Source organism: Canis lupus, chromosome 7 (assembly GCF_011100685.1).
Source record: "Canis lupus familiaris isolate Mischka breed German Shepherd chromosome 7, alternate assembly UU_Cfam_GSD_1.0, whole genome shotgun sequence".
In the NCBI taxonomy this organism is placed as follows: domain Eukaryota; kingdom Metazoa; phylum Chordata; class Mammalia; order Carnivora; family Canidae; genus Canis; species Canis lupus.
This window is the reverse complement of record NC_049228.1, coordinates 6,643,377-6,666,056: the sequence shown is the minus strand read 5'-3', so window position 1 is coordinate 6,666,056 and position 22,680 is coordinate 6,643,377. Positions and strand designations below refer to the sequence as shown.

General features: G+C 55.3%; 1 protein-coding gene across 1 annotated transcript in view; it reads left to right on the top strand.

Annotated features, from left to right (window-relative positions):
* The window catches only part of PLXNA2 (plexin A2), a 205,642-nt gene that overhangs the window by 172,478 nt on the left and 10,484 nt on the right, over window positions 1–22,680 (top strand). Inside the window, exons 14-26 of the mRNA XM_038542031.1 lie at window positions 5,243–5,360; window positions 7,373–7,509; window positions 8,451–8,618; window positions 8,764–8,857; window positions 13,227–13,466; window positions 14,297–14,440; window positions 14,697–14,931; window positions 17,324–17,466; window positions 18,145–18,413; window positions 20,073–20,139; window positions 20,355–20,501; window positions 21,139–21,298; window positions 21,650–21,753. Coding sequence (XP_038397959.1) covers window positions 5,243–5,360; window positions 7,373–7,509; window positions 8,451–8,618; window positions 8,764–8,857; window positions 13,227–13,466; window positions 14,297–14,440; window positions 14,697–14,931; window positions 17,324–17,466; window positions 18,145–18,413; window positions 20,073–20,139; window positions 20,355–20,501; window positions 21,139–21,298; window positions 21,650–21,753 — 2,026 coding nt within the window. The remainder of the gene's footprint in view (window positions 1–5,242; window positions 5,361–7,372; window positions 7,510–8,450; window positions 8,619–8,763; window positions 8,858–13,226; window positions 13,467–14,296; window positions 14,441–14,696; window positions 14,932–17,323; window positions 17,467–18,144; window positions 18,414–20,072; window positions 20,140–20,354; window positions 20,502–21,138; window positions 21,299–21,649; window positions 21,754–22,680) is intronic.

Below are 22,680 nucleotides of genomic sequence, written 5' to 3'. Positions count from 1 at the left end.
GACATATGTTCCAATTTGGGGCATTCATTTGGCAGTGGCGCCGGCTGTGGAGGCGGTGGGCAGGGGATGGGCACAGAGCTGAGGGCAGAAGGGTGGAAGGAGGGATGCTTTCCGCCCCACCACCCAGAAGAAAGCAAAGGGAGTATCCAGATCATTCTGCTTGATTTGTCAGGTAAAGTGGGGTCAGGTCACCCAGTTCTACTGAAAACACAGCTGGGCCAGGGGTGCCCAGAACCCTCCGGAGAGCAGCCTGGTGGGAGGGGCTTCTCTCCCATAGCCCCACCCCCGGGGTCCAGGCCCCTCCCCCTGGGCCTCCCCAGAGTCAGCCTTGAGTAACACCCAGAAACATGACAACACTTTATCTTCTGTCAGTACTTGCACGTCCTCATGCGTTGTCTCGCTTGTAATTGGGGAGGACGCCGAGAGATAGGTGTTGCCCTCGCCCTTGGCAAAGCAGGAGAGAGCCGAAGTCTTGGAGAAGTGAAGGGACTTGGGCAGTTCACCCAGTGCACAGGTGGCCAAGCAGAGCGGGAACCCGAGGCCCCTGACTTCTCCAGATCTCTCCATCTCATGAGAGCAATGGGGCAAGGCTCCTGGACAAGAGCCGTCCGAAAATTCCGTGACCCAGCAGCGAGTGGCCTCTGGGGCCACTGGGGGCAGGGCCCGCGGTTCCAGTGTGGCCCAGAGCAGGCTCAGAATCAGAGGAGTGAATTCCCAGACTCCGAGGACCACAATGAGGTCCCCTCGCCCCCACAGTGGGAACACAACGGGGCCGTTCGGATCCTTCAAACCAGACCCAACCTCCAGACAACCATATATCCCTGCAAGGACTGACTCTTGGAGGAAAGACTGGCTGGGTCTCCAGAAAAGAGATGGGGGGTAGGGGATTGACAGAAGCTGTGCTTCTGAGCCAGAAGAGGAGATCAAGGCATCGGGGACAGGAGGCAGGACAGCCTGCGGAGTCCCTTCCCATCAGCACCCTGCCAAGCTGGACTAGACACTCGGTCCCGCCATCCCCGAATCCACGGTGGCTGCAAGGATCTGCCTTGGGCCTCTGGACGCAGGCCAGGGCTCCTACTTAGTGAGATGCCGCAGGACCAAAGGACAGGGTCTCGGGGACCAATGGGTGAGGCTCTGAGCTGAGGAGTACAGTCTTGAGCAGCTGGACGTGGAGACCTCACGAGCTTTGGGACTCGTAGGTGGTCTAAGTCCTGGCTGCTCCGGGGCCTTTGCAAACTGTCCGATCTCTCGGGCCTTCACCAGCCTGGTGGAGATCATAAGGCCTACAGCACCGGCTTGGGGGGAAATTCAGTCAGATGGGGAAATGGAGACCACCGTGTGCCTGGGAATGTGAGGGAATAGTCTGTCTTTGAAATCAAAGGCCCCAGGGCCACGGGGGAGAAAGAGCCGAGAGAAACCAGAAGTGAGGAATGTGGGGGGAGCCGGGGAAGGTGACTGACTGGTCGCCGGGGGTCCCTGCTGAGGCTGGTGGTCCCCCATCCTAGAAAACCTCCACCGCCTTCTTCTGGGGCACAAGAGGGGAAAGAGGGAGCAAGCGCTCTCCGCACCTCAGCTGGTGCAGCCCTGCTTCCCAGCCGTGCCAGGCTCATTACCACTCTCGAGGTCTCGGAGTTTGTGAACCTCATTATAGCCTCCATCCCAGGCAGTGAGCAGCAGGCGCAATCGTTACAGATGTCTGGGCAAGATGAATTTGGCTAACCGGGCCAGTGCCGTGTCCCGGGTGCGGGCAGGATTAGCGGGCACGGTAATGGCTCACCGTATGCTGGTGCCACGCCATCCATCACTCAGCAATTAGGTTAATGTTGGTTAAAGGGCCCCACTTAGTCCTGCAATCAGCACCCCACCGGTCTGTGGAGGGCCAGCTGATTCCATCACAGGACGATTTCTGGGTGATTAGACATAGGTAGAGGCCAAAGCTCAGCCTCTCCTGGGACAGGGACTCTGTGTGAGAAAGACTCAGCCGAGGTCCTCAAACACAGCCTCCCCCATCTGCTGCACCTGTGAACCCCGTCATGGCTGGCTGGATGTTAGAGGCATGTGCTCCCCCACCCAGGGGTGCACGCTCATGGGGAGAAAGGCACCATCTCTGCCAGACTGTGGGGGTGAGGGCACTGGACTGGGTGCCAGGAACTCAGCTACTGGTGAGCTGGGTGACCTTGGGCAAATCACTTTGGTCCCAGATTCTCAGACGTCTCATGTGGAGAATGAAGAAGTGTAGACATAGGTGATCTCGACAACTGCATCTATGATCCTTGGGATGTCAGAGCAGTAAACTGTGTGCCCCATGGAACTGCAACTCCTCCCATCAGCAAGCCTGTGGGCGTCACGAATGTGTCTCCAGAAGCTCCCTGTCAACCAGGAGGGAGTTGAACCTCCAAATGTTGAAGCTGGATGATTATTAGTTTCCTCATTTTGCAAGGAGAAGTTTTAGGCATCCCCAGCTATCGTCTCCTTATGATCTATAGGGAGCCTAGAGCCACAAGAGACACCAGGAGGAGGCCGGGAAGGCAGGAGGGCCCCAGAAATCAAACCACAGGAACTTCACCAATTTGTAAGGCTTGAAGGAGGAAGCGGTGCACACGCCGCTGCCTGGGGTCATCTACACCCAGGAAGGTAGGGGGCATAGATAGATGTCAGCACCTTAGGAACCCAGCTGGCACTTCCCCACCTCCCGCCACATCCTCTCACACCCCAGCATCCTCAGCTGCACCGTGGCATTGCTGCCATCGCTACCCTGCCCCTTCCCCAAAAGACAGAGAAGGCACCCATTAATTCTATAGCGATAGAGTAGAATGGTCAAAGCCCTCAGCGTTGGAGTCAGGCGGGGCTAGACTTGAACCATGGCTCTGCCACTGCGGCTGCGGATGGGCCGCTCAGCCTCTCTGGGCCTCAGTGCCATTGCCCGTGAAGGAAGGGAGCACACCGTCGATCTCTGGCGCCTCGCTGCAGCCCAGTCCCTGCTCCCCTGCGTCACGCCGTTTGGCAAACAGGCCCTCACCCCCTCCTTTAGGGAGACTTGCAATTTTGTCTTGTCACGCAGGAAAGAGCACTACGGGCACTCAGCCTTGGACACTTGGGAGTGCCCGTCTCCCGCCCATCCCTCTTCTCCCAGGCCCTCGATACGTAAAGCTTATCTTCTGGGACATGAGCCCCGAGCAAGAAAATGTTCTAGAAAAGCCGGTGCACCCGAAGGCTTCGGGCCATTGTTAACCTCCCTCCAGAGAGAGCTGAACAGCCCATTTTAGGCCTTGTCCTCTCCTAGACGGACCCCTGAGTCCAAGGAAGGAAAAGTATGCCCCCGACTCACATGTTCCCATATTTCCTCTCCCTGATGCCAAGTCGAGCCTGCCATGATTTCCTCCTCCTTTCTTCTGGAGGATGACTCTGGCCCTGGGATGGGGGTGAGGGGTGGGGGACAAGAGAGCCCTGATTAGACGAGAGGGACAGAGATTGATCTGCTTCTCCCCTCTTATTTGTCCTCCTCTTCCCCTGCAGTAGATCACAGAGTCTCCCCTGCAGTCCCTTGGGAGCACAGAGGCACGGTTTGCAAGGGGGCAGGGACCCCAAGCGGGGGACAGGCGCTGGGGCCCAGGACCCAGGGGGAGGGACTTGTTACTCCAAGCAGGTAGCAGCATGAAAATAACCACACACAGTACCTTAAATTAAGCTTCTCAAATGCTCTGCTAATGAGGTTTAAGAAGACAGTTACGTGCAAAAAAACTAATTGATCATCACCACCGCCTTTACTCCGCGTTCGTAATTCATTTATTTATTCATAGAGGAAGGGAAGGGAGAGTCTCCTTCCGTGTGCGTTCAGTACTGTCTTGTCGAATCTAATATGCTAAACGTAATAAGACAGTTATTGCATGTTAAGTAAATATTCACCGGGAGTTAAAGTACTTATTTGGGATTAACTGTTATGAAGGAGGTGGAGATCCCTGGCACGCCGTGTGTGTGAGCATGCGGCGTATTTGTTTAGCGCGAGTTTTATTACATCGAAATGAAATCTCTGTTTAGTTACCTTCCTTCCTAGAGAAGCTGTGGAGATAAGCACCGCCCGGTTAAACACGGATCTTCCCCGCAGCGCCGGCGGAATGCTGGGGATTAGTGTACCAGGGGCTGTTTCCCCGACGCCCCGCTAAGCAAACCTGCCAGGGGCACCAGACTGTTCTGAACTCTCCCATGGTGTTGGGAGGAGAAGGAAAGTCCTTTCTTCCGTCCAGAGCTTCTTTGCCCAGCCTGGTGGGGCTCTTGCCCCGCCTCCCGCCCCGTGCCTTATAATCCTAGCAAGAGGAACCCCCCAGAACCCGATTTCTCCAGTCTCTCCCACCCTTCTGAGAAGGCTGCTGTGGCCAAGGCAACCAGTCTCTAAATGTGCTTGTTGTAACCGGATCTCAGGCACCAGGGGAGTCATCACCGGGGGTATTGATCTGAACTGGAGGAGAGAGAAGGCCGCACCCCCCTCTTCCCTCCAGCTACCCAGCGTCTTAATGTGAGACGTGACTTCCAACCCCACGGCTGGTTCACCGCCTCGCCCACCAGCTTGGTGCACTCAGACCTTGATTAAGTGGGAGTCCGGTGTCAGCTGCCGTCCTAATGAACTCGTCCACCACCCACCCCTTCTCCTGCAGCCGCAGGACTGCGCTGCTCCCGTTGGCTGGGAGCTGGGAGCTCCTGTCTGGGGCGCTCACTATCTCACCAGATTATCTCTTCCCTTTTTAAAACTCCCTGTGGGAAACGAACCACAATTGAATCCGCTTGGCAAACAGGCCCTCACCCCCTCCTTTAGGGAGACTTGCAATTTTGTCTTGTCACGCAGGAAAGAGCACTAACTGAATCACTGCTCCCAGGTCTCTCTGTTGGACATTGGGCTTTATTCAACAGCAACCGGGTAGCTACCCAGGGCTACGTGCCGCACTAGGCAATGGGAATACTCCAGATACGGGTTTATTCAGAGAATTAGGCAGCATGGAGTTCCAAGGCTCTGCAGGCTTTTGAGGTGATCTCATTCATCCTCTCCCTGTATGGATGAGAGGCTGAAGCCCAGAGAGGGAAAGCACTTTACCCAGGGTCACACAGCCGGACGGGTGAGCAAGCTGAGACTTGGTAGGGCATGTGTGCAAGGGGGTGATGAGTCATTTAATGGGACGGGGGTGAGCAGTGCAGGCGGGGATGCCAGCTCTAGCCCGGCCTCTCACGGGAAGCTTTGCTCTCTCCTCAGGATCGTCTGTGAGATGGGCCATGCCCTCGTGGGCACCACCTCCGGGCCCGTGCGCCTGTGCATTGGCGAGTGTAAGCCCGAGTTCATGACCAAGTCGCATCAACAGTACACCTTTGTGGTGAGTGTGGGGGTCCTGCGCAGGGCTGTGAGCTCCCAGCAGGGCCACACTTCTGTTCCAGACTTCGCCCCGGGGAGGCCCCAGAGCCCGCTAGGGACTACCCCTGTGTGACTACCAATGCTGCTAGAGTCCCAGAGAGCCACAGGTCGGAGTTCTAAATAAGGCCACATCAGGCCTTTCTTAGAAAGCGTCTGCCTTCGCCCAGGGTGTGATCCTGGAGTCCAGGGATCGAGTCCCACCTGGGGCTCCCTGCAGGGAGCCTGCTTCTCTGCCTGTGTCTCTGCCTCTCTCACTCTGTGTCTCTCATGAATAAGTAAATAAAATCTTAAAAGAAAAGAAAGTGGATCCTTCCCACCGGGTGGGGAGGGGCTGCCCCTAGTCCCGCCAATGTGACATCTTAGTCTCATTCCAGCCTAATGAGCACAGATCGCCTGAGGGACCTAATTAAAAAGGTCTAAATTTATCCACATGCTTTGTTTTCTGCCAAGGATATTGTAAGTGGGAGTTTAGAGAAGTCACTTCAAATCCTGCAGGGACGTGCGTCTGTGGCAGGCCCACGGGAGTGGGGGGATGCGTGTGAGTTGTTCTGTGGGATGGTGTGGTTGTGTGCACATATACGCACACTCTCACACCTGAAAACATCTCTTGGCGCTCAGGCAGCAGGTAATAGAATCACAAAGGCTTTCTTTAAGGCTGGGGCTGTCTTCCTACCGAATCAATAGCGTGTTTCTGGGGCCCTGGAGTCTGCTGGGGCTGTCTTCCCACTGAATCGATAGCACACTTCTGGGGCCCTGGAGTCCCTCTTCTGACGCTTACCTGTATCACCACGTTGAGTTGTTCATTAAAAAGTGTTAACACCAGCCAACGGGGTCAAACCAGCCTTGCTACGAGTTTTGAAAAATCATTAGACCACAAAATTTTACTCTCTCCAAAGCATTTACTGCTTGCTTTAGGTTTTCCAGGCTCTACCTTCCAATCTTGGCATCTCTGCTTTTTTATCCTACTCGTCTTTTTTTCTCAGATGGGAGAGGACTGCAGCCTACCTGCCGCCAACCTACCCCGTCTCTGACACAGGACAGACAGGGTCTTGCAAACACAGAAAGTCTGGGTGGAGAGAAAACTGTAGACTGCCCCTGCTGGGGGTCAGGGGTGGGGGGGCTTTAGAGATAATTTAGCCCACCTTGTCTCAATGTTGGAGCAAACGAAAAGCCCAGAATGATCCAGAAACTTGTTTCAGGGCCGTGGATAGAGAATGGCTGATGCGGACTAGAATTCGTGCAGGTGTAGTTGCTCAGTTAAAAGGCACTTTCCATTCCACTCCTCTGTCCTCCGGGCAGGAGCAGTTGTCTCTGATTTAGGTCAGCCACCCGATGCATTAGAGACCAGATGACACTTCTTTGAAGCTTCAGATTTAATTTTACAGCTTAGTGAGTTTACTAGAAAGCCCTGGCCATTGATGGGGCCAACCTCCTAATGAAGGTTGGGGAAGCCACGCCAGACATTTACTGACAGGGCTCTGCCCCCAGGCCCCCTGCTGTGCCCCCTCACATGCTTCAGAGGGGGCAGGACCTGTGCATGGGTCACTAATGGAGGACTTTAGCCCCTTGGTGGCTCGATCTAGACAAGGATGCTTTATTCAGTCTTATCGATTTTGTGCCAAAAAAATCAGTACAGGCTCCAGATAGAGAAGCATTTTCAAATTGCTCTCAATTTGTAAACTAATTGATAGATTAGTCAGTGCTACCTTTGCCTTCCCATCAGTGTTATTATGAGCGTGAGATTCCCCAAGGAGTTAATTAATTCTAAAACGTGGTCCTTCTGCCTTCCCTGGACATACCAGAGCCTCTTCTTAGAAACAGTCTCAACTCCGGGATAAGAGATTAGAAAGGGCAGGAAAAGTACCTACACCCCGAGCATAGACTCAGTCCCTCCTTTGGCCCTTATGTCTAACCTCGGGCCTGTCACTTTGGGCCAAACCTGAGCTGTGATCACTTCCCTGCTTCTTTTCAAAGAACCCTTCCGTGCTGTCACTCAACCCCATCCGAGGACCAGAATCGGGAGGCACCATGGTGACCATCACGGGCCATTATCTCGGGGCTGGGAGCAGTGTGGCTGTATACCTGGGCAACCAGACCTGCGAGTTCTATGGGTAAGATGCGTTCAGAGGAGCCCTAGGAGGCTGGTCATGTGAGGCGTGTGCACACCTGCTCCTGGGCGTGTTCACACAGGTGCCCATGCCATGGCTTCCACGGTGTGGGCCACGTCCTGGACCCAAACACCATTCCCATCCCTTGCGAAATATACAGCACTACTCAGTTTGTAGCAATATATACCACTAGTGAACATATCAAGGGACTAGATGCTTCTAAAAATAATTAGGATGAGGGCCATGAGAACTGCTGATGAGGAAGGTCCCAGAAACTCTTCAGTCATCATTGGGGCCGAGCATTGATGAGGTCCCCATTATGGAGACTTGAGAAACATGGAGACCACATGGCCTCAGTCATCAGCAAGCACACAGACTCATCCCCAGGGCATCTCTTGGGCATAAAAACCCAAACGCCTTCTATTCGCCAGATACACTGATGAAGCCCTTGGGATCCGCAGAATCCTGAGAGAATTCTGACAGAACCCATGGGTGAGACCCCAACATGCTCAGTAGTATCTCGTTGTCTCCTCCTCGGATTATAAACTCCCCGAGGGCAAGGACTGCGTGTTCTCTTCTCTACATAGTTGATGCTCAAGAAGTATTTGTTCAGTGACTGACCAGACCCTAAGCACTGGCTCCCTAGTCTAATCTAGAAAAATCCAGAAAAGAAAAGATCACCCAGAGCCCATGAAGCCCTGCCTCTGCCCTACATTCTCTAACCCCTTTTTCTAATTTGTTCCCTCCCTCCAACCAGAGTTGAGTCTCCTATAGAAAGAGGGACCTATATCCATTGATAAGGGATCTGCTCCACTGTGTAGAGTAGGAAAGAACACTTCTGGGTCATCCACACCCTCAGACCGAGGAAAATTCGCTCTCAAGCCAGAGAGCTCTCCTCGTTGCCCAGGCCTTTCTTCACCAGCCTCCCGCTGTCCCCCCATCAGGCGGTCAATGAATGAGATCGTGTGCGTCTCCCCTCCGTCATCGAACGGACTGGGCCCGGTGCCGGTTTCCGTGAGTGTCGACCGAGCCCGCGTGGATAACAACCTGCAGTTCGAGTACATAGATGACCCCCGGGTGCAGCGCATTGAGCCGGAGTGGAGCATCGCCAGGTGAGACAGAGGTGGGGAGGATGCGCCCAGCTGCCACCTGACATAACCCCTTCGGCCCTGGGGGACTTGTGCAGGGACCCAAGCGTGGCGGCGGTTAAGGGTTTGAGAGAGCTTGTCACCTAACCCATCCTCTGCTTGTTCCCAGTGGCCACACGCCGCTGACCATCACAGGCTTCAACCTGGACGTCATTCAGGAGCCAAGGGTCCGAGTCAAGTTTAATGGCAAGGAATCCGTCAACGTGAGTACGCGCTGGTCTACCTGGCCCCCCACCCCCACCCCCCTAGCCACAGTTGTGTGTCTGCATTTGCAATGAGCTGAGGTCCGTGTTAGAAGGAGCATCACCCTACTGGAGAAGAAAGTGAGCTCAAGACCCTGAGCCTGGAGTCACGGCCCCAAACGCCTGAACCTTACAGTGACGGCTAACAGTCACAGTATAATCATTGCTCCTTGGAAGGCAATAGAACGAGCTGATCAATGTACTGGCTCTTGAGCGTGAGACACAGCACGAGAGGGCTCCTGGTCCGTGCCATGGTCACTCTGAGGTCCGATAAGAAGCAAAGTGGAAGGGTGAAGAAATTCGGCCTCCAGATCCAGACGCTTCTGAATTGGAAGCGGGATACTGCTGTTTATTAGTCATACAACCGTGATCCCATCATTTATCCTCTGGGATCCTCTCTCCTCTGCCTGTAAATGCGAATGATAAGACTCTCCTCGCAGGGCGGTAACACGCCCGCGGCGGGCACGGGGTTGGCACCCGACAGACGTCAGTGGCTGCGTGCGGCTAGTTCCACGCCCGTTGCTAAGATGATCAGTTGAACGTTTTCCTTTACTCCGCTATGCAGAGCCATGTAATTTAATTTTTTTTTCCTCTACGGGTTTTTGTGATTTTTAGAGAAGTTCCTGATCATAAAAGCGGAACGTCTGAGATGTCATTATACATTTTTTTGGTTTGTTCTAGTGGCTCCATCTCAGTCTTGTTAGCCAATATTTTCTGAAACATTATTGTATTCATAATTATAGTCCAGGAGATGCTATTATGGCCATTATTTGTCAGATAATTGCTATTATTACTGCTCTGACCCCAGGGGATTGAGTAGGCTGTGATAGAGATGGTAAAGACGGTACTGTATCTATCGTCTTCTCCCTGACAGGTTCCCAGCATGCTAGAAGCTTCCTTAGGAAACACAGAAAGGCACAAAATGCATGGTGTTTGAAGGCTAGATCTGGAAAGGTTACAGGGATCCTCTGGTCCATCCCCCTTCATTGTCTCGCTGAAGAAGTGAAGGCCAGAAGGGAGTAATGGCTTGCCCGGAACTATGAAGGTAGCTAGCTGGTAGTAGGGTCACCTGGATCCCCCAAACCCAGACTCTTCATGACTAGACCACGTGAGATGCTGGCGATTGGGTTGTGACATTCCCTCATGGCAGAGATGTGGGGACACCTGTATCACACCTTCAGTGGCCACCATGGTCGCAGCTCTTTGGGCTGAGAGACCACATGCCTCCTTATCCCAAGTGGAGAGTCTGATCCATGAATAAAAGAGCCTATGTCTCCCTCCACTTCCAGACTGAGCCCCGTGTTCCCAGTAGCTCACAGACCATCTTGTCCAACTCCAAGGCCTAAGTGGGAGGAAGGAAGGTGAGGGTAGAAATGGGAACAGTGCGCTCACCCTCGGGAGGGACAAAACCCCTACACAAATTAGGTACGTGTTTTAAAACGTAGGTTCTGTTATGACTCAGGTATGTCAAGGCCAACAGCATAGGAGACGACTGCAGGGAAGGGGGTCTGCTATGCCCTGGGGTCGGGGGTCGGGGCAGGTGGGAAGCATCAGTGTGGGTGTAGAAGGGGGGGGGAGAGGGAGAATAGGGCACTGCGGCAAGAGCCTTTATTATGGCTTCTGCAGGAAGGAACCCACCAGGCAATGTAAGCAGGTTTAGGATTGCCCGGTCAGAATCATTTCTGAGGGCTCTGGGGCTCAGGGGCTGTCCCTAGCTGCCCGGTACTTGGCCTGGTCTGATTAGACATGGTGGGTAGTTGTTCAGAACGTGGAAAAGCAGGTGGTCGGGGGTGTGGGCTCTGGTTTGATTGGTTTGCAGTAGAACAGTGTGCCCTGGCAGACAGGCAAGTTGTTTGCTGTCTCTAGGCCCTGGCTGGCCCTGGGAGGGGACGGCCCCAAATGTCACAGCATCAGAAATACAGCAAGTATTTGACATGGTTAACGTAGGACAGAGTACGTATGGGACTGACAAGGTTAACCTCCAAAGCCTGCAGCCTTAGTGCCCAGGGAAGCCGTCTGGAGAGAAGACTGGTCTGGGAAGGCCTTCCTTGGACCTGACATCCATCTGGAAAGGTCCTGATGTGTCCTCTCCCCTCACCAGGGTACACTAGTGGCCCCGGATGGGAATTTCCCGAGCAAGTCCCCCGGTGCCCATCCCTCCCATCATGCCATTGAGAGCCGGGGGTGGGGGTGTCTCAGCAGTGAGCTGCCCGGGGTGTGCAGGCTGGCATGCCCGGAGGAGACGCCTGGACGAGTGGTTGTCACCTTCCCTGTCTGGAGCGGTGGGAAAACAGCGCCCTGCCCTGCAGGCCTGCTTGGGGCCCGGCTCATCCTCAGCCCATCCTCAGCCCAGGGGGGCTACCTCTTGCTTCTGGGTTTTGAAGCAGCCCCCGGGGGTGGGGGGGACTAGTGAGAAGGGCCAAAGCAAAGGCCGCAAAACCCCAAGGAATGTTTGGCAAACAAAGTGCCGAGGCAGCACCAGGCAGGAAGCAAACAGAGGCTGCTTGTTTCCGAGTGGTTTGCTTATTCACAGTCCAGTCTAGGGCGCTGGCAGGAGTGCGCACGAAGGTGGGGGAGCAGAGTGAAGAGGCCCTGCCCCGAGTTGCCCAGGCCCTGAGACTCCCGGGTTCAGCCCTGCCCCTCTGAGCGTACCCACCTGTCCCCCCTGCCCCAGCGTCCCCAGCTGGAGCACCGAGGGGACGTTCGTTTCCCAAGGGGCTGCCGCAGTCGGAGGGGAAAGGGTAGGAGCGGGCCCGGACCTCCAACAGGACCCGAAGCCCCCTGCGAGCTCTGCTGACGAAACGCTTCAACTCCTTCTGGAAAGTGGGGGTTAATCCTTGGAGCTCTGACATCATCTCTGCGCAACTGTCAGCTTTTCTGCAGTTTCACACGAGGTCTTGTTTTCAGAACATGAAGCCCGTGTGCGTGTGTGTGCGTTGGCCAGACTCACAACACGTGTGGACCTGCCAGGACTGCACGTACTTGTGCAGCCGAGATCTCCCAGATGCCCTTGGCTGTCGCTGGGACACCCGGAGCCCGAAGCGGGGCCTGCTGAGTGCAAGCCAGGCGGAGTGGGGGGGAGGCCAGGTTTTGTCCACCAGCCATACAGGGGTCCCGTCGTGGTTTCTCTAGCCTGGCCGCTGCCTTAGGCAGCCCTGGAACTAAACCACCAGAGGAGGGCATGGCACCACTCGTGCTAAGCAGGGGCCAGCTCAGCTAGGATTTCAGTAGGGACACCGGGGTCTACCCAGAAAGAGAGGATGACTTTTTTTTTTTTTTTTTCTTTAATTGACTTATTCATGAGAGACACAGAGAGAGTAGCAGAGACACAGGCACAGGCAGAGGGAGAAGCAGGCTCCACGCAGGGACCCCAACGCGGGACTCGATCCCGGGTCTCCAGGATCGCACCCTGGGCCAAAGGCGGCGCTAAACCTCTGGGCCACCCGGGCTGCCCGAGAGGACGACTTGAACTCCGTGGTGCCGAGCAAGGGAGCACCTCGTTGCAAAAGAGAGAGCTCCTGAATAGAAAGTTCAAAGAGCTGAAGGATTCTTTTTATTCATTAGTGTATTCAATAAACATTAACTGAACACCTACTACGTGCTGGCGGAGTGCTCATCTCATGCTGTTCCCTGCTCCAGAACACATGCACGCGCGCGCACACACACACACACCTTACACTGCTCCTGTCCTGCTTTGCCTGCAAACGTTCTGTGCTCCGTCATCCCCAGGCCAGGCCTCTGCTGCTGTTCTGTCCCCCTGTGGCCTGTCCCCACACCCCACCTTTCCTTGTCTAGCTCAGTCCCACTCGTTCTTCAGATTACATTACACTCAGTTCTTCCAAGGGACACTGTCCCTGAGTCATCCTCAGGCCACGGCCGTGCACACTCACACACACGCAGGTCCTCCTACCCTACCTGGTCCTTGCCCACTGGGGCATTCCTCACACGCAGGCCCCGTCTGCACTCCAGGGCCCCTGCCAAGACTGCGTTATAAAGCACGTGTGGTCCTTTTTCTCCCCCTGCAGACCGTGACGATGTCACTAGATGGCCCCAGCTCCTAGCACAGCCCCTGGCACAGAATAGATGCTCAAACAATGCTGGTGAATGAATGAATGAATGAATGATGTTAAATGCAGCCCCCCCCCCCCCATTTCACAGCTCTTTTTGCCAAGGGGACTGATCCCTAATGAAGACAGCTAAGTAACCCAATGCTAACAGCCCACAGCAGAGGGTGGGAGGTGGTAGGGTGACACAACCACCCCTACCCCCGCACCCTCCACCTTACCCAATGCTTAGTCTGCATTTAAATGCCATGCTCTGGGCCTCCTAGGTGTGCAAAGTTGTGAACACCACCACGCTGACCTGCCTGGCACCCTCTCTGACCACGGACTACCGGCCCGGCCTAGACACTGTGGAACGGCCAGATGAGTTTGGATTCGTCTTCAACAACGTCCAGTCTTTGCTCATTTACAATGACACCAAGTTCATCTACTACCCCAACCCAACCTTTGAACTGCTCAGCCCCACTGGAGTCTTGGATCAAAAGCCAGGATCCCCCATCATTCTGAAGGTAGGATGTGCAGAGTGCAGCCTGCCACACGCCGTGATGGTGACAGCCCCCTCCCCGGCCCTTCTTGTTCACCCCCCTGTGCACGCGGACTCACAAAGCTGCCATCTCCCTGAAAAGGGAGCTTGTTTATAGATATCGACCCACTCTGTGATATATCTCGCACTTGGGATTCTCAAGAAACACTTTACAGTATTTCTGTTTGTTCTTGTGAGCTCTGGGACTCCAAAGTTCTGCAGCACATTGGAAGTAAACATTCCCTTTTATTGACCGCTGCCATGGCCACCATAACCTGCGCTCACATTTCAGGAGGTCACGGTTCCCTGGAATTATCCGTCCGCCTGTTTTGTTACTTTCGTTTGTATCCCAAGTGCCCTCCTCCAGATTTTCACTTGTTCACCATTTGGTCTCCTCTTCCTGTCTTCTTCCCCCATCTCGTCCTCCCTTTCTTCCTCTCCTAGCATTTTCCCCTCTGGCTCTCTAAATTGTGGCCGTTTGATGTTTTCTCCAAAAACGTCTTGGGGAGGGATGCCTGGATGGCTCAACAGTTGAACGGCTGCCTTCAGCTCAGGGCATGATCCCGGGGTCCTGGGATCAAGTCCCCCGTAGGGAGCCTGCTTCCCCTTCTGCCTACGTCTCTGCCTCTCTCTTGTGTCTCTTATGAATAAATAAATAAAATCCTAAAAAAAAAAAACTCAAAAACTTTTTGGGGAGCCATCTATTGGTTTTTGCATGGCTGCCCTTCCCCCACCACCCTAATCTTTTTTGGAATAAGCAATTAACTTCTGTGTGCATGTGTCCATTATTTCTATTAAGATTACTGTTATTTGCAGGGCAAAAACCTCTGCCCTCCTGCCTCTGGAGGTGCCAAACTCAACTACACGGTGTTGATTGGAGAGACCCCGTGTGCTGTCACTGTGTCCGAGACGCAGCTCCTCTGTGAGCCTCCCAACCTCACGGGGCAGCACAAGGTCATGGTGAGTGAACTCTTCCTTTCACGACTTCCTCCTCTCCTGGCTGTGCATGCATGATCTGTCCTAAAGTAAGGCCGTCCGTCTACCTCCTGCATAGCTCCTCGTCACCGTGTTCTGCATTGAAATGGGATAAAAAGCAGGAAGTTGTCTCTTATCCAAGTCTGTATTGTGTGGTTGTGGTCTTTCATGCCCTTTCTGAAACGTAAGGATTCGATGGCATGCCAGGGCTCTACAGCGTCTGTGTGTGTGCAATGCACAGGTTCACGTGGGCGGGATGGTGTTCTCTCCTGGCTCGGTGAGTGTCATCTCAGACAGCTTGCTGACCCTGCCAGCCATTGTCAGCATCGCGGCGGGCGGCAGCCTCCTCCTCATCATCGTCATCATCGTCCTCATTGCCTACAAGCGGAAGTCTCGAGAAAACGACCTCACTCTCAAGAGGCTTCAGATGCAGATGGACAACCTGGAGTCCCGCGTGGCCCTGGAGTGCAAGGAAGGTAAGTGGAGGCGCTCCCTCGCTTCCTGGACCCATCTTTCTTCATCAGCCTTATTACCTCCTCCCTACAGACAACTCACCTCGATAGTCATTCCTTCCACCCTAATCCTCTGTTTGCCCACAGGCCTCCCTTTGCCTTTAGCACCAGAGAAGTCCTATTAAGGGTGCCTGCAAGGAGTGGTGGTGGTGGGGGGTAGTGCTCAGTCAGTTGAGCATCTGACTCTTGATTTCAGCTCAGGTCGTAATCTCAGGGTCGTGGGATCAAGCCCCACATGGGGCTCTGTGCTGACCATGGAGTCTGCTCAAGATTCACTCTTAAAAAATTAAAAATTAAAAAAATAAAAGAATGCCCAGGGTGAGGCCCCAGGCCTGCTCATCTTGCTCTAGTCCTTCCTGTGCCCTGACTCACCCCCAAGTTGGCCCCCTGACTCTCCCTTCCAGGGCCTCTGTCTCCCCACAGACACAGCCTCCCAGGCCAGGCTCTCAGACCCCAAAGACCCTTCCCTCCCCCCACAAAATGGAAGTCCAGCTCCTGTGTCCTGCGGAGCTGCCCCAGGAGCATGTGCAAGCAGCAGCAGCAGCAGCAGGAAGGGCAGGGAGCTCCCACCTGCCTCCTGCCTCGCCCCCTCCCCCAGGCCTTGTTTCCCACCCCTGCCACAGGCGGAGGGCTCTGAAGGCCGCCACTTGCTGGTGTCCTTGGCCACGGATGCATGTGAGAGTAGAGAATGTTTTCTTCTATCTCCCACGCAACCACAGCCTCGAGGTAACAGGTATCCCTGGCATCTTCCTCGGGCTGAGGACCTAGCAGGCTCTCTGAGCAAACATTTCATTGAGGAATGAAAACATTTCTCCTTTTGCTGCAATCGTCAGGATCAGAAACAAGACCTCTGCTGGATGAAAGGGAATATAGGGCCGGGGCAAGGTGGGGAATGGCTTCTCCTGGTGCTGGGGGTGCAGGGGGTGCATCAAGGGCACCCCCAGGCTGGGTTTGGCATTCTTGGTGTCCTCTGTGTGGGTGTTAAAATATACATAAAATTTACCTTTTTAACCTTCACCGTCTAGACACCCCAGGACTCTTCCTTCCTCTAGTTCATGGGCGTTAAGTGCATTCACGTTGTTGTACAACCATCCCTACTACCCATCTCCAGAACTTTCTCATCCTCCCCCGCTGAAACTCTGGGCTCATTAAACAAAAACCCCCACGTCCCCACCCAACAGCTGCTAGGCACCCATCATGCTACTTTCTGTCTCTGAATCTGACTACACTAGGGACCTCGTGCAGCAGAATCATACCGTATTTGTTCTTCTGCATCTGGTTTACTTCACTAAGTCGTAGCATGTGTTAGAATCTCCTTCCTTTTCAAGGCTGAGTCATATTCCATTGAATGTAGGGACCACTTGTGGTTTATCCATTTTTCTGTCCACAGGCATTTGGGTTGTTTCCACTTTTCAGTACCGCAAATAATATTTCTACGAACACAAGTATTCAAATATCTAAGTCCCTGCTTTCGGGTCTCTTGGGTACATACCTAGGAGTGGAATTGCTGGATCCTCTGGTAATTCTGTTTCTTTTTGGAGGGAGCCACCACACTGGTTTCCAGAGCAGCTGCACCAATTTACATTCCCATCAGCAGTGCACAAGGGTGCCTGTGTAACCACATCCTCTCCAATACTTGTTGTCATCCATTTTTCTTTAAAGAAAAATGTGTTATTCATTTATTTATTAATCTGAGAGAGAGAGAGAGAGTGCCCACATGTGCATGCACGAGGAGGGGGAAGGGCAAAGAGAGAGGGAGAGACTCTCAAGCAGACTCACCCGCTGAGCACAGAGCCCGACTCAGGGCTTGATCTCAGGACCCTGAAATCATGACCTGAGACAAAACCAAGAATCGGCCTCCTCATCAACTGAGCCACCCAGGTGCCCCTCCAGTTTTCTATAATAGCCCACCCTAATGGGTGTCAAGTAGTATCTCATGTTCATTTTTGTGCAGGGTTTTTGCATCTTGATTTATTCTCTTGCTTGAAAGAAAAGGGGAGCAAAGCTGCCCATTCTCATCTCTTCTTCATCCGCTTGGTCACTGCCTGCCTCCCAGCTGTTTCTGGAACCTGCAACCCCATGCATGCCCCAAATCATACTGTTCTTCCCTTTGCTTTGTTTAAACTACACTTACAGTACACAGGCACGTCCAAATTATGCATCAGCATAGAAGAGGACATAACAGAAATCGCCCACATGCCCACCACCTAAGAAAGGAGGCCTGGCGATACCTCACCCCTTCTGGAGATGCATCCCTACAACCCTCCCTGTCCCGGCACCCCAGGCCCACCCCTCCTTCTCCTGCCTTTCCCCTGGGTGCCCTCCTGAGCCCCCTGGTCTCCCTGCACTTTCATAGCTTTTGCTGAGCTCCAGACAGACATCAATGAGCTGACCAGCGACCTGGACCGCTCAGGAATCCCCTACCTGGATTATCGAACCTACGCTATGCGAGTCCTGTTCCCTGGCATCGAGGACCATCCCGTGCTGCGGGAGCTGGAGGTAACATCTGCCACCCTTCCCGAGCCACCCAGCAGGAGCACAGGGCCTGGGTGTCCTGGCAACGCGGATGGGGCTCCAGAGCTTAGAGGAAGGTCAGGATCCGGGAGGGGGGGCGGGGGGGAGGAACAGCCGGGAACAGCATCGCCACAACAGGCAGGTCACGGCCAGCGGGGTCACACGGGCTCTTTGGGATGATTCCAGCTCATTGTCATCTTTTTAATTAATGACTAAATTAATTAACTAAGAGTGTATCGCATCCTCAGATGGATTTAAGGTGGCTTAAGGAAAGACACATGATTCTGGGAGGTTTGTTTGTTCGTTTGTTGGTTTGTTTTACGAAAGATAATAGATCAGGGCAGAGAGGATTAAAGGGAGACTCGTAAGCCAGGCAAGTGTGGTGGAGCATCTCCTAGTATCCCTGGGAAAGTCAGACGGCCGGCACCCCACGGACGGCTCAGCCTGGAGCCAGGCCTCCCAACCCCGTGGACGGGCGGGCACACCGGGGACCTCGAGGCGGGCTGTTCCTCCCCAGACCGGGAGTAGGGGGGTGGGGGGGAGGTGGGGGGGCAGTTATAGGCATCCCGGGGAGAGGCCTGTCGCTCTGGCCAGAGGCCCCCGGGGAGAGCCGGGCGGGGAGGCGGGAGGCGGCCTCTGAGGGCGCCCGGCCGTCCCCCCCAGGTGCAGGGGAACGGGCAGCAGCACGTGGAGAAGGCCCTGAAGCTCTTCGCCCAGCTCATCAACAACAAGGTGTTCCTGCTGACCTTCATCCGCACCCTAGAGCTCCAGCGCAGCTTCTCCATGCGCGACCGGGGCAACGTGGCCTCGCTCATCATGACCGGCCTGCAGGGCCGCCTGGAGTACGCCACCGACGTCCTCAAGCAGCTGCTCTCCGACCTCATCGAGAAGAATCTGGAGAACAAGAACCACCCCAAGCTGCTGCTCCGGAGGTCGGCCCCGCGGCCTGGGGGCGGGGGGCGGCGGGGAGGGCAGTGGGGGTCCCCACGGGTGCACGACGGGCTCCCCGTCCCCCCTGTGACCCCACGCACCAAGGCCTATCCGGCGGCTCAGCGCCACGGAGGAGCCCGGGCCAGGGCTGGCAGCTGGGCTGGAGCCCCAGCTCCGTGACCCCGAGCCCGGGTGCGGCACCTGGTGAAAGCGTGAACCTCGGGTCCCCCGTGGAGCCGGTGCGCCCCGAGGGCTCAGTCGCCACGGGCCGGCCACCCTGCTGGACACGCGCTCAGAGCATTTCCATCATCCCAGAAGCTTCTGGGGGCAGCGGGGGGCTGGGCCTGGGTCCGGCCCACCTCTTCTGCACCCCGCTTCCGGGACCCCAAGTGACCGGCGGCCACCACCTGCCCCCACCCGTCCCCCGTTGCCATCTTCACTGGCAGGGGAGAGGGCTGGAGCCCTTGGCAGCCGAGCCCACCGTCCCTGAGGCCCAGGGAGCAGAGCAGAGCTCTGGAGCTCCCCACCTGCTCCCCTCCGGCCCCCTCCTTAGCCCACCCGGAGCTCCCAGCTCCCAGCCAGCGAGGTCTCAGGCTGCCAGACCCCACGTGGGCCCAGGAAGGAGGAAGAACGTCTTTGTTTCACGACTCCAGAGCCCCCATCCTGCCAATCTGAGCATTAGAAACTCTCATTAAGAACTGTTGTATTTAAATTAGAGCTAATCTCAGGCACAATGCAGGGAGAGGGTGCTGGGAGGGGCCCGGGGACAGAGCTACAATTTCTTCTGCCATTGTCACTCTTCCCCAGGCCCAGACTGCTGAGCAGCCCCGGCAAATGCCTGGGATCTACTGCAACCAGAGGGTATAATTTGCACCACGTGCACGGTGTTAAAATCCCCCTCGGCATCCCCGTCACTGAGGGTCTGTCACAGGGGCTTTGTTCCTTCTCATTCCCCAGATCTGCAGCCCAGGAAACGGGGTGGGGAGGGGTGCTGTTTGCAGAAGCAGATCCCCTGTCTGCTAAACACTGGGGCACCCTGGGATCCACGGCCCCACACAGTAACGACAGCCAAGGCTTCAGGCGCTGTTCCGAGCCCTTTATGTATATTAACTCATTCAGTCCTGACAACAGCCCCCTGAGATAGACATTATTGTCATTGTCCCCATTTGGAGATGGGGGAAATGAACCCAGAGGGGGAAAGGACTCGCCCAGGGTCACACAGCCAGTACATGGCATAGTCAGGATTGGAATACAGGTGGTCCGATGCTTCGAGGTTGGAGGGGCACACGTACCAGGGACCTCCTGGGCAGGAAGAGGAAGTATTTGGGCATGCAAGGAATCGCAGAGGGACCGAGAAACTCTGTTTCTCATCCCGAGGCCAGCAGGAAGCAGGGAGCACTGGTGACTGACAGCCCTGTGGAGTGGCGGACTTGGTGCCTCCATCCGCAGACCCGCAGCACCACTCCATTTCCACGGGGAAGGGAGGCCCAGAAAGAAGAAGCATCTGGCCCAAGGTCACACTTCCAGCCCTGGGGTCCTGGCTGCCAGCCCTGAGTCCTTTGATGCCCTGTTGCTCTCTTGAGCCACGTTGCATGCAAGCCAGACCCCCTCTCCGAGACCTCTCCATAAAGGACTGCCCCTCATCCCTTCTCCCTCCCCAGGACAGAGTCTGTGGCTGAGAAGATGCTGACCAATTGGTTTGCCTTCCTCCTGCACAAGTTCCTGAAGGTGAGAGTGGGCGTGAGCCGGGGCCTTGAGTTGAGAGCCAGATGGGGGCCTGCTGCTCGTAAGCCTGGCCATCAGGGCTGTGTGGGGACCCCCTGGGAATAGGAACCTGCCTGGCCGGGGTGCTCTGAGGCAAAGCGGGCCTAGGAGTGGGGCCAGGAGAGGGAGAGGAGGAGATTGGTGCCACCTCACACCCCACGCCCTGCCTGTGCCCGCAGGAGTGTGCAGGGGAGCCACTCTTCATGCTCTACTGCGCCATCAAGCAGCAGATGGAGAAGGGCCCCATCGACGCCATCACGGGTGAGGCCCGCTACTCTCTGAGTGAAGACAAGCTCATCCGGCAGCAGATCGAGTACAAGACCCTGGTGAGGAGGCCGGAAGCTCAGGGGCCACGGCTGTTCCCTACTCTGCCGTCAGAGCACAAAGCTAATCCGAGTGGTCGATAAAGAGGCTACAAGACAGCCTGGGAGCAAGTCTAAGGGGGATGCCGACTGTTCCAAGAGCGGAGCACGCACACCTGGGTTCCCCCTCTGCATCTCATTTGGTGGACCCAAAGAGGGCTGTCTGCCTCGGTTTACCCTAGATGATATGGCCGAGGAGGAGATCACCCTCCACTAGGTGTGAGGAAATTAGCGTTATGGGGAAGAATGGGAATTTGCTAGTTCCTGATATGGAGGCTTTTGGGGGAGTGGGTGGTCAGCCCTCCATATACCTGGAGCCATCTCTAGGTAGGACACCTAGGATGCCTTGTTTCAGGAAAACAGTTGTGCCCAAGCTAACGGGGAGCTAGAAAGTGGAGTCTCAGTTCTTTGAGAAGAGAAGGGTAGGCATGACTCAGGTTGTCATTTAGCAGATGGCAGGCAGGCAAGGGAAACTGAGGCACAGCTGTTTCTCCTGTAAGGAGGGTAAGCCTTGGAAAGAGAGAATTCCAAGGCCTTGCTCCCTCTCTGTCAAGCTGCCCCTTGAACTCCCATCCTGCTCCCCCTCTCTCATCACCTGTAGATCCTGAACTGCGTCAACCCCGACAACGAGAACAGCCCAGAGATCCCAGTAAAGGTGTTAAACTGTGACACCATCACGCAGGTCAAGGAGAAGATCCTTGATGCCATCTATAAGAATGTGCCCTACTCCCAGCGGCCGAGGGCTGTTGACATGGACTTGGGTAGGAGGCCCAGCCTTGGAGTATGGGAGGCAAGGGGTAAGAAAAGTGGCTTCCAGGAGGGCACTTGGGTGATGAGATGGGGTGGGGTGAGAAAATGGGAAGCCCTGTCCTGCATGACTGGGTCCTGTCCAGGTGAGGGGCCACAGGTAGTACTTCTCCCAGGACACTTCCTGCTCACACTTCTCCCCCGTGTGGTCTTGACCCCATGGAGCCCTTGAAGTCTCTAAGTACTATGAGTGGCACCAGCATGGAGCTGGGTTGCCAGGTTTCTAAAGGAAGCAGGACTGGGTGACCCTGGCTCCCAGCCTCTGGCGCGCTCACACTGCCACCTGCACCACCCTCTCCCCCCAGAGTGGCGTCAAGGCCGGATAGCCCGGGTCGTGCTGCAAGACGAGGACATCACCACCAAGATCGAGGGGGACTGGAAGCGGCTGAACACGCTGATGCATTATCAGGTGAGGGCAGGGGCTTTGCACCACGACCTCTGACTCCCCAGATTGTTCCTTCGGGCCCTGGGAAACTGTCTCCCCCTGTCCTCTTCCCTCTGAATCTAAATCAGAGATTCTCAGCCACAGTCACCCATTAGAATCCCCAGGATACTTCCCCAAAACAGGAGTGCCCCGACTCCACGCCGAGAAACGGACTTACCTGGCCTGGGGAAGTCGAGGCGCTTTTCTCCTGTGTACCCCCAAGTCCGCAGGAGAATTGCCTGTTGTGAGGGCCCCGGCCAGGACGCCGACCACAGGGATCTGCTGCTCTCTATCCTCAGCACCTTCTCGAAGCAGCTCACGCTGCTCACTCACTTGCCATAGAGCAGGAGATCCGACAGACTTGTCTTCAGCTCTCGAGCTCAGCCACTGACTAGCTGACGTCCTTGGGGAAATTACTCTCAGTTCTCTTCCTTCTCATCTGTAAAATGGAGTTCAGAGCGCTCCCCGCCCCATAAGGGTGTGTGGAATAGATCCAGTACAGGAGATAAAGCGTGGATGGATGACTGGTCCCAAAAAAATGTCAGCAATAGAACAAAAGCTCCAGGAGGCATCTATTCCCACCTCCCCTTCCTTGCCATGGGGAGGAACTCGTGGCTGCTGGGACGGGTGGGTGGGTGGGTTGGGGGGGGCTCTGTAAGATTAAGCACAGGTAGGCTGGTCGGGATTCAGGAAAAATACTAAAATAGAAGCTGGAAATGAGAGACACCGAGGGAAATTAAAGCAACCAGGAGAAGCGCCTCGGGCTGCAGGACCCTTCGGGACTGCCTGATTAATAACATCCTCCTCGGTCGGTGCCTCACCGGGAGGGCGCAGGGGGGCTGGCGGGCTGCACTGGCAAGCGTGGAGTTGCCACCGGCCAGGCCACTCGGGTCCTGAAGGCCGAGAGGAGCT